The 16,501-nt window shown below is 44.1% G+C and overlaps 1 protein-coding gene across 2 annotated transcripts; it reads right to left on the reverse strand.

Moving 5' to 3' along the window:
• Positions 1-2,081: 2,081 nt before the first annotated feature.
• VDAC3 (voltage dependent anion channel 3) lies at positions 2,082-14,640 on the reverse strand. 2 transcript variants are annotated; one of them, XM_068969920.1, is made up of 10 exons: positions 14,513-14,640; positions 12,061-12,129; positions 11,040-11,089; positions 10,067-10,069; positions 8,295-8,447; positions 7,378-7,430; positions 6,039-6,266; positions 4,695-4,845; positions 2,994-3,051; positions 2,082-2,573 (listed from the first exon to the last, which is right to left on the reverse strand). In XM_068969920.1, the coding sequence occupies exons 2-10, from the start codon at positions 12,125-12,127 to the stop codon at positions 2,482-2,484; spliced, it is 855 nt and encodes a 284-aa protein (XP_068826021.1). In that variant the 5' UTR covers positions 12,128-12,129; positions 14,513-14,640; the 3' UTR covers positions 2,082-2,481. The 2 variants fall into 2 exon arrangements, with proteins under 2 accessions (XP_068826021.1, XP_068826020.1); XM_068969919.1 differs by lacking the exon at positions 10,067-10,069.
• Positions 14,641-16,501: the final 1,861 nt, after the last annotated feature.

Consider the following 16,501-nt stretch of genomic DNA (forward strand, 5'->3'; position numbering starts at 1 on the left):
CGGGGGTACTCACATCACAGCCCAGCAGCTGTGCAATCCAACGGAGCTGCGGAATAAAGGCTGAACTCCACATCCTTCTGCTCATGTCTGGGTTACCCTATCAACACAAAGACTGGCTCTTCGGCTCTACAAGAAGAAATCACTTAAAAAAAAAAAACACGCAAGGAAGGGGAAAAAACACTGACCTGCAGCAACCTTCCCACTTACCTCGGGCTATAAATACAACTACCCTCATCAGACAAGTTAATGAAGCGCATGAGGGAGCATCTCATCGGCGGTTTTCTGCATCTCCTCGGACGCCAGCATTTCCATCCCCTGCCCTTACAACTGCCCGGCTGAAGAGACGCCCACAATGACAGCCTCTAACCCCAGGAACCACCAGGGCGGCCCAGCCAGCCCAGCTCAGCGTCCCATCCATACTCAGGTTGCACAGAGTTCTCCCTGAAAGACACAGGCATCCCCTACACAGAATGAATTCGTCGTTTACCCCCTCATCCCTTCTCCTTTTCTGTTATAATCTCCTGTGAGGGCGGTTCAACCCACAGAGACAATGAGAAAATAAAACTTTATCGTGTGGCTGGTATCACAGATGATACCTGACATTAGAAGTGGGGGCTGGAATCTGGATTCTCGTAGAGAACCTGTGGTGGTGGCAGGGAAGTGCCCTGCAGCACCGACATTTTCCTAAAGCAGTCGTGTCCAGCTGTTCTTAAGATGACTGACTTGGGAGTGAGGAATCTGAACACGCCAACCAGAGAATTATAAGTATCAGTGGACCCATGAAAACAACCCCGTCTCACTGGCCATTAGGGAAATACTGTTGAGCCATTTTTCCTCTAAAAGTGGTAAAAAAAAATCTTTAAGTCTGTTAACATTCAGCGTTTTTGCAGATGCAGGGGAATAGGCACCCCGACCACCACTGGTAGAAACACAGGTTGGCGCCGAATTTCTAAAGGGTGACTTTGCGCTACTGACCAAATGGGCACAGTACCTACGACTCAGCACCTAACTGCCGGACACTGACCCTGTGGACTTGCACTAATACAGCAGCCACAGTTGTGCACGTGGCTGTGCGATTTTATAAAAAACAGAATTAAAGACAGCCCTTCCGCTGACCTACTTCATGCTGCCGAATGGGGCCGTGTGGACATACACCATCTTCATAGTCACAGAAGGCTCCACTGGGCAGTGCGCCCTGGGGCCACTCACGGCGTGGACACAGCCAAGTGGACAAAGGTACTCAGTGCAGCACCATCTGCACAGCAAACTGAGTACAGGAAAGAGGGGAGTAAATGAGCACCACAGATTCAGAAGCATAAAAACGAAAAATACAAGGCGCAGCTACAGATAGAAAAACTGCCTTGTTAACTTGAGCAGTGTGCTGCAAGGCAAGACACGCGTTTTCACATTTTACAGAGACACTGACGTCGTCACTAAAGACACTGGACAGCATCCACAAGGATGCACGTCACACTGTTAGTGACAGTGGGAGGGGCTGGAGGGCAGAATGGCAGGGTCCACCTTTACTTACAACTACACTGACTGAATCTGCAGCAGCGAGCAGAGTGTGAAAAACTTTTTTTTTTCCCCTGGAATTTTACTTTTAGACAGACAGTTTACCAGTAAGCCCTGAAGATATCAGTCTCCTCATTCCTCTTCTGAACCGTATTTCCATCCTCTGGGCATCAGTTTTCTAGATCAAAAGCCTTGTCCCCAGGCCTCGCCCTGGCAACATTTCCCCGCTGCCCCCTCTCCACCCACTGACACTCTCGCTCCTCCCCAGGGACTTTACAGAACTACCAGGAGGACAGACTCTCTCACTGCAACCGGCAGCGAGGAGCCCAGCAGACGTGCCCCCGCCCAGCAGGACGAGGCTCGGCCTCACCCAGAGCAGCAGCAGCAGCAGCAGCAGCAGCAGGGAGGCCAACAGAAGTGGCGGCGACAGGCAGGAGCACAGACCCGTTCAGACCAGAGCCCACCTGTGAGAGCGCTCCTCACAGCAGAGTCGGTCACAGCAAACACGGCACCGGCACCGGCAAATCCAGTCGGTTTATGTTCCAAATGTGATAGGTTTATTTTACTCTGATGCAAAACCAAAGATTCTACTACCGTACAGAGACCAATATATTACAAGGTCATGAAACAGTGGTGTGGGACATGCAGGACGCGATGGACAACTGGAGGGGCGGGTCGTCTCCTCTGAACATGACCCTACACCGTCGCTGAGGAACACATTGAAAATAACACTGCAGAACTGAACTGAAATGTGGCACGAACGTGACAACTTCCGGGCATGCCTTCAAGCACCTCCCTTAGGATGGACTCGGTACCTAAGCTTCAGTGTGGGGAGGAGTACAATTCTTTGGAAGAATAAAAAGTTCACACTTTTGAAATTTCACAGAAGAATTTTAAGGCCAAAACATAGTGGGTTCATTTCTCTTCACCTCCAGGGACAAAGCTGATGCTTTATTCAAAACCACATTAAGCTTCTAGTTCAAATCCCAGACCGACCTTGTGCCCTCCTGCATTGAAGTTCTTTCCATCAATTAGAGCTGACAGGGTCAGTTTCACTCCTGAGAAGAAGAAGATCACAATTACTTGTAACGAGCATCACAATCAGATTCTGTGTTTCCTAGAAACCACGGGTGGAGTCAGCGGCATGGGTTCAGCTGGCAGAGAGATTACAGCTATTACTAACTTAACACTAGGGATCCATAACCACCTCATCTGTAAAGCAGATAGGACACACTCTACTTGGAGTTCAGACTTAAGAATAACGAGTGATCAACCAAACTCACAAGCCAGAGGAACCAAGTAATAATTAGAAATACACACACATATTTTTAAACAAAAGCAATGAATCTATTTTACTTTGAACAACCGAATGTTACACAATTGTCTGAATTTCCCTAAAGTGACTACAGCTTGTCTATAATTTTCATTACTCCTCACTCACCTTCTCCAAGCCCACTGGTATTCATTCTATTACTCACCTGGTCGAAGGGTCTGAGTGTAACCCAGTCCAATCAGGCTGGCATTGTTTACTTTAGCCTAAGATAAAGAGATCAAACAGAAGCAGAAAATCAACTTCGTAATATGTAAGGCCAACACCACCACTTCATGAATCAGATTTCCAAAGCGGAAACACCTTCGGACCAATCCCGAATTACTGAAACTGAAAGCTAAATTAATGAAAAGATGAATCTTTTAAGAAGTCAGTAGGACTAGTAGACACAGAGGGGACCTTTAGCATGCAGCGTAAAGGCCTCGGGCAGAATGTTAAAACACCATGTGGCCAAACATCCCTCCCTGTACACCGGATTCCTGAGATACCAGTTTTACGACCTCTGACAGGGCTAAGAGGATGAACTCCAGTGACAGAGAGATCTGGGATCAAACCCTGACACTGCCTCTTACTGAGTGACCCTGGGCAGTTACCTGACCGCTCTAAGTCTCAGCTCCTTTGTCTGTAAAATGGGGGAGGAGGGCAAATATTATTCACCAAACAAGAGCAGTTGTGAGGATTACATGAGATAATACATACAAAGTCTTAGCACAGGACCTGAAATTTAAGAGCCCAATTAGCACTGTAACCAGAATTACTAATGGCAATTGGGCTTCCCTAATAGCTCAGTTGGTAAAGAATCTGCCTGCAATGCAGAAGACCCTGGTTCGATTCCTGGGTTGGGAAGATCCCCTGAAGAAGGGATAGGCTACCCACTCCAGTATTCTTGGGCTTCCCTTGTGGCTCAGCTGGTAAAGACTCGACCTGCGATGCGGGAGACCTGGGTTCGATCCCTGGGTTGGGAAGATCCCCTGGAGAAGGGAAAGGCTGCCCACTCCTGTAGCGAACAAGGTTTAAGGAAGGTTGAGAAGTGCTTGCAAATGAGACTCTCAACCAGGGCTGAACATTCTTGCAAACGAGATGTTCTGCCCAGTGTAGGGAACTAGGTTTAAGGAAGGTTGAGAAGTGCTTGCAAACGAGACTCTCAACCTGAGCTGAACATTCTTGCAAACGAGATGTTCAGCTAAGAATCCTGTTTGTTCCCGTGGGAAAAGAACATTTCTTGCACACAAGGATGTTTCTCTGATTCCTCAAAAGGAACAGACCCTGGGACAAAACGGATTCTAAGTTGATAAAAAAAGTTCCCCAAAACAAAGTCTTAGCTGCAGTAAATAAGTCAAGGTAAAGGTTATCTCGCCCTGCGCCTGCGCACTGTATAGTCTCTGAATCCTAGTGCTTGGCAGCTTGCCCTGTAGGTTGTTGTGCAAGGGATATAAAATAAAGCAGCTGTAAGAAGCAAGTGTTAAAATATAAAGATTTAAACCACTCTGCAGTGTTGGTGTTTCATTCCGTCGCCGGCACACTCCAGTTTCCTTGCCTGGAGAAGTCTATGGACTGTATAGTCCTTGGGGTCGCAAAGAATCAGACCCAACTGAGAGACTTTCACTAACGGCAACAGAAAAAGTGATTGAAACCCAGGAATCTATAGATAAGAAAATTTTGAGGCCAAGAGATAAAATGACTTGAGAAGGTCAGACAACAAATACAGGAGGAACCAGGATTGAAACCCATGTTTCCTGACTTTAGGGAGATGCTCCTCTCACTACACAGTGACCAGCTCAAAGTTAATCAAGAACATGCCAACCAGGACCACATCACAACATCCACTTGGAACTCAGCACATCCTTACAGAGAGAGAAGTTCTGCAGTCCAGCTTGTACTTAGCAGCGATGCCGAAGCGAGTGTTGTTACTGCCGGCTGTCCACGCGAGGTTTATCGACGTTTCAATCTTCTCATTCACCTTCTGGTAGATCGAGCCTCCAAACTCGGTGCCATCATTCCTGTTTTCATGGCACAAGAAAATCTCCTTAAGTAACTAGTTTGTTACAATATGGAAACAAATTCCAAGACTATCTAAATCAGGGTCTTGTTTTGTAACTACAGATTTCAGTAAACTTCTAGCATAAATGACTGTCAAATAAGTTATATAATTTATAACCACGTAATTAAAGCACAGTAACATCTGATTCATTTACGTGGCTCCCCCACATGACATAAATTTCTTAAACAGCATTTGACTAGGCACAAAGGCAGACACCAAGAAAATATGATCTGTATGTCTCTCAGTTGTTCATAGTACTTAGAAACTTCAAAATAGAGTTCTATGAAGATTCTGTGAAAAAATATATACAGTAGTACAAGTCAATTCTGGATTTCATTCAAAACATAATCCTAGCATAAGAAAGTGCCTTCCATGCAACAGCTACCAGGCATGACCCAGGGTATTGTCTCACAGCATCTCAGAGGTCAGCCCCTGAGCTTTGATGACTTTCCTGATAATACTGTTTCACCAATTCAATGTCTCTGTCTACACCACTAGGGACTTTAGTCATTGTAAGCGGATTAGAGTGTCGAGTGGTCGGCAATCTGCAACACTTCAAAAACACAGAGCTAATCCTTCTCTTTCTGGGACACTGTTAGTGCCCAGTAGGCCAAGACATGAAGTAACAATTTCAAGTTCAAATTTATGTAACCAACAGGGTGCAGCCTACAGACTTGAACCCAGGACTGCTCTGGTGACCCTGCTACTTCTGAATACAACACAGGTACCTGGGGTCACACCAGGGTACCTGAACACCTCCACAGAATTACACTGGTGCTGCTCCAGGACTCTCTGATCAATCGGGGTTATTCCTGATCCAAACAGACCTGCTTCCAGAAACTGCCAAGATGAGCAGGGAACCAGAGGAAGCAGCAATACCTCTCCAAAGGACCCCTCTTATCAAAGGGAATCCCTGCCCTCGCTCTCTCCATTCCGGGCTCAGAGACCAGCAGCGAGCACCTGCGCCAAGGGCACCAAGCCCCGCGGTGCTCTGCTGACTTCGAGGACAGCACAGCAAGGCAGGGTGTCCACCACAGCTTCATTACATGCAGGCACCACCCCCTGCCAATCTGCGCAACATGCTCGCGGCCACCATCCTTCTGGGCGGCTGCACCGGCACTAGAGGAGGAACTCTGAACTTGGAACACTCACACATGAGTGTGCAGCTGGAAGTCTGCGGCCTTGTAACCCAGGGCAAAATTATTCTGTGACAGTTTGGATTTGGCTGTGTCAAAACTCATCTGATAGCCAGCAAGCCAACCTTCAAAGGCCAACACAGCCCAGCCATAGATGGTTGGTCCTGAAAAATCTATATCAACATTACTGCCAAGACTGAAACAATCTCGTTTATATGAGGCCTTCAATTTCCCACTCTTCTTTCTGTAAAACAAACAAAAACAACATGAGCTTTTACTGCCGTCTAGGAATCTTGAGAGTAAGACCCCTTTTCTCCCCCAATGTAAATATTATTTTGGGAGACGGCACAAACAGACTAACAATGTTTCAAATGACTTAGCTCTACAAACGTAATTTTGCTAGGATTTGAAATATATATACTGTTTTTTACCTATTCTCTACATTCAGATGATAAGGTATTTCATGATTAACTTCATAAAAGTATAAAAAGGTGCAAGATATTTCAGTACCAAATTAATAACCTGAATGCATATGTACATAGACACACAAAAAACCAAATTTCTTTAAATGTTTCCAAACGGTACAAAAGGTAACACCCAACAAAATTTTAGATTATTGACCTGTCAACAGAGAGAAATGTACTTTATTTTTTGGTAAGCATGTTTATTTTCCTCAGGTCAGTGTTGTCTCCCTGGACAATGTGGGATAGAAGAGTACGCGTCTGAAGGACAATTTTGTGAAAACACAAAATTAGTCCTGAACAGTCCAGGGCGATTGCAGTCAGGCCTCTTATGAGAGCCTCGCCCGGGACAACACAGGTGTGCGGCAGGAGGGGCGAGCCTGCCGCGGCTCAGGAGGACCGCGCCCACCGAGCCGCCGCTCCTGTAGAGACAGGCAGGCAGGAAACAACAAAATCCTCACTTTTCAGATGAAAACACTGAGCCAGAGAAGCTGGGGGATTCACAAAGGCTAAGAAATCAAGTGAGCAGAGCCGCTCTTTACATTGTGCTGCTGCCAGGAGACGACACGCTTCTCTCAAGGTGTTAACTTCCCAGCAAGACCTCACATCCAAGCATCCTCGGGAGAGCTTAACACCATCTAGTCTCAGACCCTTCTCGCTCCTACATTTTCCCCACAATGTGCCTCTTTGAATTAGATTTACAAGTTCTTGTTCATCTGCCCAGATTTCAAATGAAAACTGGCCCCTGCCTCCGGCGGTCTTCCTCCCCGTCTCCTGCACACACAGGTCTCTGCTTGCCTCCCCTTCTGAGCTCCTCCCGCAGCCCCCTCCTCTAAACCTTTCCATCCCTTCAAGAAACAAGACCATTTCAGAAAACGGGGTTGGGATAATTACCCTGTGTTTGGTACAAATATGGTATCAAGAGTCAGTTTCAACCCTTCAGCCAACTGAAAAATAAAGATTTAAATTGAACAATTAGCATTTTTCAATTCTTTTCTTGACTTGAGAAACCAATTCTAAAGTTTTCTCTAACTTATTCGCTAATAAGGAAGTCATTAAAGAAAGACAAACATTAGATTATTTCATAAATTGCCTCTTCTTCCTTTTCCCTGCCCCCACCCCTCTCCCCTCACCCCAGGCTTCATCACGATTCTCACCAAAAAACGGGCTAAGACATACAGGTCAGATCCAATTATAATGGCCAGTAATGTAAATTAAGAGTACAAAACAACACAATCCCAATGCGACAAAATAATCGTGATACTCTTTTGAAATTATTATGGTAACTGGACAGTTAACAAACCAACCTAAGTAACTTATTCAGCTATACAGATGCATTATCTATATATAATAATGGGCATACAGACATACCTCAAAAACTAGTGCCCTGAATGTAGCAGGCACTTGACAAGCATCGGCTGAAAGAGTTTCTTTGAAAACATTTAAAGAATTTTTAGAAACATTTTTCTGTGGAGTCAGTTTTGCAATGATTACAAAAGCAAAATTAAATCACTGCAAAGAGCTTGGTCTGCTCAGGAGACGCCCAACTGTATAACAGTAAGTAGAACTGGTCAGAACAAAAGATGTCATAATTATGTACTGACCAACAAAATCTTACTTTATAGAAACATAAAACATACCAAAGAAGGCCACATGCAGAGAAAAAACATGGCAACCCGACAGTGCGCAAGACTTCACTCAGATTCCATTTGGACAAAACATATTCTGTGCACAAACTGATGACAAAGTCTGTTCATCAGCTCATCCCCAGGATAAGTTCACCCTCCAAATAACTTCCAACACTCTCGTACCTTATTCTCCCAAGAGATTTCTGTCCCAAGAGTATTGTCTGTGTTCCACTTCTGGGTGAAGGTCAGTCCATAGTTACAGATCTTGTATTTGGTCTCTAGGTTGCCTGATGCTTTCCCTGTATCAGTGTAAGCATGACCAGAAGTAGAAAATTCCTGGTAAGAAAAAAGTAATTAAAATCAGCTCACCAAATAGAAAATTTTCATTCCAGAAAACAGCATTCAATGCAGCAGAAACCAATGCAACTGACTTTCTATCACAACCCTACTCTGCAGCAGCTTACTTCCTGCTCTCCTCCCTCCCTTCTAATCTCTAGATATTTTAACCAGTTTTGCAAACTTCACATTACTCCACCTCTCTTGATGATATTTCTGTTCCATATACCCTCTTACTCAAACGGGAATCCCAAACTCTCTCTTTTAAAAGAAAAATATCTTTACTGAAAATGCCTTTCCTAAAAAGACAAAAACATCGAATCTTAAACATTTACTTCATGACATGAAAAAGACTTGGTTCTCTATCAGACCTTTTGAACTGTTAGTTAATTTTAAAGTCTTTAAAAAATCCCCAAACACTGGAAGCTTTAGATTCCCTCCTTTTAATAGGGCCAGAACTTTACTGCATTAAAAACTTTTTAAAATTTTCATTGTGGTGAAATACACTTCACATAAATTAACCATTTTTATGTGTACAGTACACTGGCATTAAGTACATTCACACTGTTACAAAAAATGTGTTGCTCACAAAACTATCTGTAAGATTTTCAGATCTGTAAACAATTTCAATATTTGAAAGTATCTCGCCATTTTTCATAACAAAATGGAATGTTGTAAGTTATCCCTCTTCCTCCCTCTCCCCTGTCAAATAGTTACTATGAATGGCTCAAAATAAATCCTCCTCCCTAGTTAGGTGTCCCTCAGTCATATGACAGTAAGCAATTAGAAATACATCTCCTTCTAGGGGGAAGCACACAGTCAGCACCTGTCACTGACAGTCTAGGAACTGTCAAGGAAACCACATTTCTGATTGGCCCTGTTTTTAAAGACCATCTCGGAAATATTGCCAACAGTCATGAAACGCCAGCAACTCTGCCCCAGTTGTCTTACCACCTGCAATATGAATCCTTCCTCCACCAAACACCCTGCCCCCTAACCCGCGTTCTATAGGCTGATGACACTACTGGGAAACTGTGATCTGTTTATCTACACGGCACAGCAAGTTTTCAAAGAGACTATCACACTGCACACTAAGGGCAAGGCCTTGGCAAAACATGACAAAATGCCAGCCATGTTTTAACGACTCACATCACTTTCTTTTAGTAGATCCAGCTACCGAGTGTTTTATTTTTCACATTTACCTTTTATAAACTTGTAAGTATAGCAAATATAAACCTTAATTTTGGTGCAAACAAGGTAGAAGCGTATTTAGTCTGTATTTCTTTCTTATCATCACTATTTCTTCGTCTGAAGCCTTGTCAAAAATCTAAAATACCAGAGCTCCAAATCTCAAACACAAGGCCATAATTTTCCTAAGCTGAGTTTCAGGTTCACAATTACTCCAATTTTTGTTTAATTTCATAATTAGCTCAAACAGTGCCAAACATTTATAACATGCACATAACATCTACAGTTCTGCTGTAATGCTGGTATGCAACAAAACAGTCATGGAAATGGCGCTGTTATAAGTGGCACATCACAAAAAGACCAAGATACGATCTAGGCAACCCGGGGCAAGGGATGAAAGACAAAGCACACAAATATACTGCTTTTCTTACCATCTGAATGGATATTCACACACAACAGCAGCATGAAAGGGAGATAAAATTTTAGTTGTTGATTTTCTCAACACAAAACTACCTTGAGCAAATCTGAAATACTAATTAAAATGAGTGTGATTTTTCTGTTTTAATAGACTACATAATAAAATCCCATCTTACGAGGGTAGTTGCATAAATATTTACTACTAGAAAACCCAGGGAAAGAATAGTGACAAACCAGGATTACATGAAGTATGAGACAAAGCACCATAAATACTCCACATGCTTCTTGCCCTTCTAAAGAAATCATTATATCCAGAAATAAAATTTGCATTGGTTTGAACAGGAAAATACCAAAGAAAAAAAGATGCAGCCAATATGGAGAAATCAGAGAATAAGGTGAATGTAAATTTGATCTATTTGCTGAAACTTATAAAAGCTCTGGTTAGTGATGCTCTGATAATATGGTGATATATCCTTTATTTCCTAACTTCCAGGGAAAAAGACTTTATGAACATTAATAAAAGTTGACTAACCTTCTGCATGTATTTCTACATTTGTTTCAACTAATCGTGATGGGACAGAGACTAAAGTTAGTTTGTTTTTGTAAAAGGGCAACAAAATTTGTATGAACCCAATAAAAAGGAAGCAAAGATTTTAGTGTCCACAAACATATTCACAAAAGTATAAAAATACAGCATAAAAAATATATATACACACACATATGTATACACATGTATTCTATATTTTCTGAGACTAAGACTCAGAATACTTTTATAATGACAAACCAAGATCTCCCCCCAAATTCAACCTGACTGTCCTTGGGCTCAAGTGGCTGAGTGGCTCTCTGAAATCTGAGAGGAGGACAAAGCTGTAAGGAAGATAGCGTAGCACCAAAGGTATGCTGTTTCAAGTAACTTGACTAAACAATGATTTTCAAACAGGGTCCTTTAATTATGCTACATCTATTAGCAGTGTATTAAGTACTTACCACTCCACTGCATGACTTGGTTCTCAGATCTATTTTGACCATGCCAAATCCTAGAGAGACACACACACACACAAAATAAGTGATGTACAAAATGTGACATGCACTCCAGACTTTGCAATTTAGAAATTATGAAAATAGCCCCTAGTACACTTCATATGGAAAATATTCAGTATTCCTGTTAGGTGAGAGTGCCGCAAGAAACTGAATTCTAACAAAATTCTAACAAAAACTGAATTGTAACCAAAAATTACAACAAAATGCTAACAAAAATTAAGCGTGATTTTTAAAGCCAAAATAATAAAGACATATTTTAAAAATATAAATTAAAAAAACCTATGGATGAAAGAAAAATGCACTATTTTAAGAACCAAAATTATTAGAAATTATACATATATACAAGCTTAAAATACATAATTAACATCACTAGTTAATAAAAAAAATCAAATGTGTACAGCACAAAAACTTTAAAATTTCAAGACTAAATTTTTAAAACCAAAACTAAATGTCTACCTGGTTTTAAATACTGTATGTTCCTCCAAAGAAGTCAAAAGCTGGGTTTTCAAGCACAAAAACTTTAAAATTTCAAGACTAAATTTTTAAAACCAAAACTAAATGTCTACCTGGTTTTAAATACTGTATGTTCCTTCAAAGAAGTCAAAAGCTGGGTTTTCACGCTCATGAAAACACTGCCATTATTTGGAGGAGGAAAAACACTCCCTGCTTTAACTGCCCCCAGAGCTAACCAAAGGAGGCACATATATTACAGATTTATACTATTTTACCCCACAGATAATATTAAATATGCAAATATGTGTTTATGTACACAATGGCTTTTAACGCTTATGGCACTCCAGCTCTATAAAAAGAAGTCTAGTAACCTGCTAATAGTTATCCCCTTAAATCTTGTGAAATAGATTAATGTTGACTTAACCTCATTTTACTGAGTATGGTATCTCCCATATCTTAGGCATATCAGTATGAATGCTTACCCCATAGTGGCAATTTACAATAGCAGACTTACCATATCCTTTGTTGAAGACATCTTTGGCAGCCTTTCCTAGGTCACAGTAAGTTGGTGTGTTACACATATCTTATAAAGAAAAATAAGCACAAGGGAATAAATAATATTTAGTACTTATTCACTGTTCAAGTGCTTAGTTCTGTAAGAAGAACAATGTTTCCTGCTTTGCATCATTAATGCTTAACCCCTAAGGCAAGCAAAGTTCAGAGAAAGCACGCTGCTCCTTTAAAAAGAGCTTTCCAGAAACCTGAAGAATGAAAGGATGTTTCTCATGAGATTCATGGAGGTCATCTTTCTGATTGCATTTCAAAGAAGAGAAATTTCTTGAAGGCTGACGCAGATGTTCTGTTAAACTGGACTTTCACTTTTTAAAAGAATGCAAAAATGTACATTGGTAAAACATGTCTTGAGCAGTTGTAAAGCCAGAGAGCTGTATAAGATGACAAAGTAAATTTTCTGAGGATCTGTAAAGCAGATGCACTTTAACATCTTCAGGGTTAACATTTTTGCCACTCTGAAATTCAGTTCTTAAGAATTACCACACTAATTGAAGTGTATTCATCCAGAATACACCCTCTCTCAAAACTCTTCTTAAAATACAGTGCTATAATCTAACCTATTAACCAGAAAGAGGATAGATCCTACCTGCAGTAATCTGCTTACCAAAAATCGGTATACACTCTAAAAGTTACAGTCTTCAAAAACGCTAGGTGCTTCACTTCATCTTGCCTGAGGATTCACCCAGCTTCTCTACTGCCAACATGACCCTCACTTCAAAATTCTGAGGCCAATCAACACTGCTGAATATACCATTCCTTTGCCCTTTCTGTACAACAGGAAATCTCTTCCAGCAGCATCCTCAAAAGTCACGCTGGAGCACCTCAAGCAACCCCATTAGCCCCACTGTGCACGCTAAGTTGCCAGGCTCTTCTGTCTGTGGGATTCTCTAGGCAACAATACTGGAGTGGGTTGCCATTTCCTCCTCCAGGGGATCTTCCCCACCCAGGGACTGACCCAGCCTCTCCTGCGTTTCCTGTCTTGCCAGGTGGATTCTTTACCAATGAGCCACCTGGGAAGCCCCTCTTAACCCTATTACTACCCCCAGTAAAATCCAGAGCACCAGCGAGCCCTTGCAATTCTGAGGCCTCAACCACCTACACGTTCAAACCTATTTATTTCTATTAAGCAGAGCTCTTAGCCTGGCCTCCTGCTAGTAAGTTTCTGCCTATTCCACCACACCTGAACACAACACACACTTTATGGTGCACTTCTTCACCATGAATTCATTTAAAATGTGTTCCTTAACCTAAACCTGTCCAATACGACAGACATTAGGATATATTAAGAGAATAGAGTTTAAGAATATATGTAAAGTGGAAAGAGTAAAGATGAAGAAGATAAATGTACTGAGTCATACCATAATAAAACTTTGTTCTAGGCCACAAGGTGTCCAAGTTCCTTTCCAGAGCAATTAGTTTACAACACAAGTCCTTTGTGTCCCAACCATCAAATTGAGACCTTTTACACACTGCCAACTGCAATCTGATATTACTCTTTACGATCACAAACGACGGTGGTACCTGTTGAAATTCTGCCTGAAGCCCATAACTTGGGAGGTGAAGTATAAAAACCAGGCACTACGTACTCAAATATTAAAAACGTTAAAGCTTTACTGTTTGCTCTTTTTAAAAAAAAAAAAAAAAAAAGGAAAGATACACTTAAGTGTTTGGAAACCTCCATCTAGGGACCCATTACAGTCTTTTAGCATTTTGCTTCTTTTTCAAAAGCACTTGCTAGACACTCTGCAAAAGTCGCGTTGGGGGAGTGGGGGGTGGGGGGCGTCATCTGACCTCAACTGTGCCCAGTTCAAGCTTTCTTTTCCAGGCCCACGATCCCGATGGGAAATGCACTGCTGGTATGAGCAAGCAAAAACTCGAGAAGCCCCAGACACGTCACGTTCCAACACATTGCCGCGGCTCTTCCGATGCACTCTTCCGTGGACGTGCACGGCGCCCCCGGGCTGCGGGAGCCGCAGGCGGGGGCGGGGAGCGAGGGGAGGTGCCGGGGTCGGGGGTGGGGGAGCGGCGGCTACAACAGCATCACCGTGGGGACAGCCAGCTCGCCTCGCCCCCCTCAGCTGGACGTCCAGCACCCTCCCCTCAGGGGCAGGGAGTAGAGGGGCCCCCTGATGCTGGATGCCGAGGCCGGAGAGGAAGCCGGGGCTCGGGGGTTCCCCGACCCGCCTTCCCTCGAAGCCAGCCTCCCGGGGACCGGCCGGGCCGAGGCGCAGGTGGCGGCGCGGCCCGCCCGTCCCCGGAAGGGCCGGTTCCCGCTGCCCCCGCCCGCGGGCCCGCGCCCCGTTCGGCGGCCTTGCCTCCGTTAGCCGCCTCCCGCGGGTCCCTGCCGGACGGCCGCCCTCCCGGCCGCCAGCCCGCGGCCCCGGCTCCCTCACCTCCGACCGGAGGGCCCTGTCCGCTCCGCTAGGAGGGGCCTGTCCGCTCCGCCAGGGCACCGCTGAAGGTCTTCTTCGGACCAACGCCGTCCGCGCCTGCGCGGCCCCACGCCCGCGGCGCCTGCGCGCCCCGTGCCCCGAACCCCGCGCCGCGGCTGCGCCGGAGAGTCGCGCCGGGGGCGCGCGCCGCGAGCCCGAGGCGGCCCAACACCTCCAACTGTCCGAGTGCGCGCGCGCGCCGCGGAGGGCGGCGCGCGGGGGCAGACGGGGTGGATGTGAGCGCGCAGGCGCAGGGCCCGCGCCTTTATCCCCTGAGGGGCCCGCTCTCGCGAGAAGGCGCGGAGCCCACTAGCGACCCTAGCCCGCGGAGAGGTCGGCCCCTGCCGCGTCTTTCTCCAGCGGACGCTTGAGAGACCTGTGAGGGGATTCCGTCTCAGAGTGACTGAAATTCAAGAATGTGGCCCTTAGGTCACCTCATCTTAACGATGAGAAACATAGGTCCCCAAGGGGTAAGTGGCATGACTTAAAGATGTAATCCAGAGGGAGAGAGGAGGTGAATGAGGGACAGCTCTCCTTTAGAGAAGAATTCCGACTCATAAACGTATGAGAAATTACAGAAACAAAATCCCCGCTTTGGAACCACCAAGAACTGGGTCACGCAGAATTCATCAATAGATGCTGGACGGTTGAGGATATTCGTCCAGTTCCAAAGTATTATCCCACAGATGACTTAGTGAAGAGAAAAGGGTAACCTTCACATCAAACGCATCACCTAGGCCGAGTGATGGAACTGTGCAGCGCCAGGGATGGTACAGACTGACGTCTTGTGTGAGAATGACTCGCCGAAGAAGTGCTTTCTCTCCGTTCCGGAGGAAACAGACAAATCCAGTTGAGGGACAGTTCTGCAAAACCACCACCTGGTCTCTCCTAAAAACGCGAACTTTATGAACTGTTAAGACTAGTCAAGTGTTCTAGATTAAAGGAGACAAAAGAAAGATATGACCCTGAGAATCAAGTAATCCTAAATTGCACCCTGGATCAAAAAACAAAAAGCAGCTATTGAGGGTCATTATTGGAACAACTGAGAAAATTTGAATGTCGACTGTGTTAGTATTGCAACAATGTTTAATTTCCTGAGGGTAATGATTATATCTTGATTATATAGAAATGGGGACTTTGCTGGTGGCTCAGCGTTAAAGAATCCTTGTGCAATACAGAAGATACAGAGATGTGGGTTCAATCCCTGGGTCAGGAAGATCCCCTGGAGGAGGGCACCGGCAACCCACTTGCTTGGAGAACCCCATCGACAGAGGATCCTGATGGGCTGTAGTCCATGGGGTTGCAAAGAGTCAGATGCGACAGAACTTGCATGCTAACACGCATGTATGGATAAATGGCCTGTTTTTTAGGAGATTAAGTTATTCATAAGTGACATAGCGGGTATCTGCAACAAACTCTCAAACAGTCAGGAAATAAAACATTCAAAATGTTAACAATTGGTGTATCTAGGTGGAGGATCTATGGATCTTCATTGCATTATTCTTGAATCTTTCTTGTAAGTCTAAAATTATTTTTCAAGATAAAAAGAAGAAAAGAAAACCCCACAAAGTCTTTGATACTCAGAACATAATACCAGGTTGCTTCTTGAAACCAGAGCCAAAGATGATTTGCCTGCTGTGTTTAAGCATTTCAGGCTAAGAAAAGATAAGTAAGACGCTTGCTCCCAAAGGCCTCATAATGTGAGACTTGGAAAATGAGGCAAAAAATGATCAATGTCATTGGCAAAGCAATATAAGTTTAGTGGGCTAAATAAAATGAGTTTTGGAGTCAAAAGATGCTGGGTTGGCACCTCAGACCTGCCAACCCTGTGGTTGTTGGCGAACAACTCTACGTCTCTGTTTCGACATCTGTGAGACAACCAAATAAGGTCTACTTCAGAGGATTGTGCTGCTGCTGCTGCTAAGTCGCTTCAGTTGTGTCCGACTGCGA

The sequence above is a fragment of the Capricornis sumatraensis genome, chromosome 4, assembly GCF_032405125.1.
Source record: "Capricornis sumatraensis isolate serow.1 chromosome 4, serow.2, whole genome shotgun sequence".
Classification (NCBI taxonomy): Eukaryota; Metazoa; Chordata; class Mammalia; order Artiodactyla; family Bovidae; genus Capricornis; species Capricornis sumatraensis.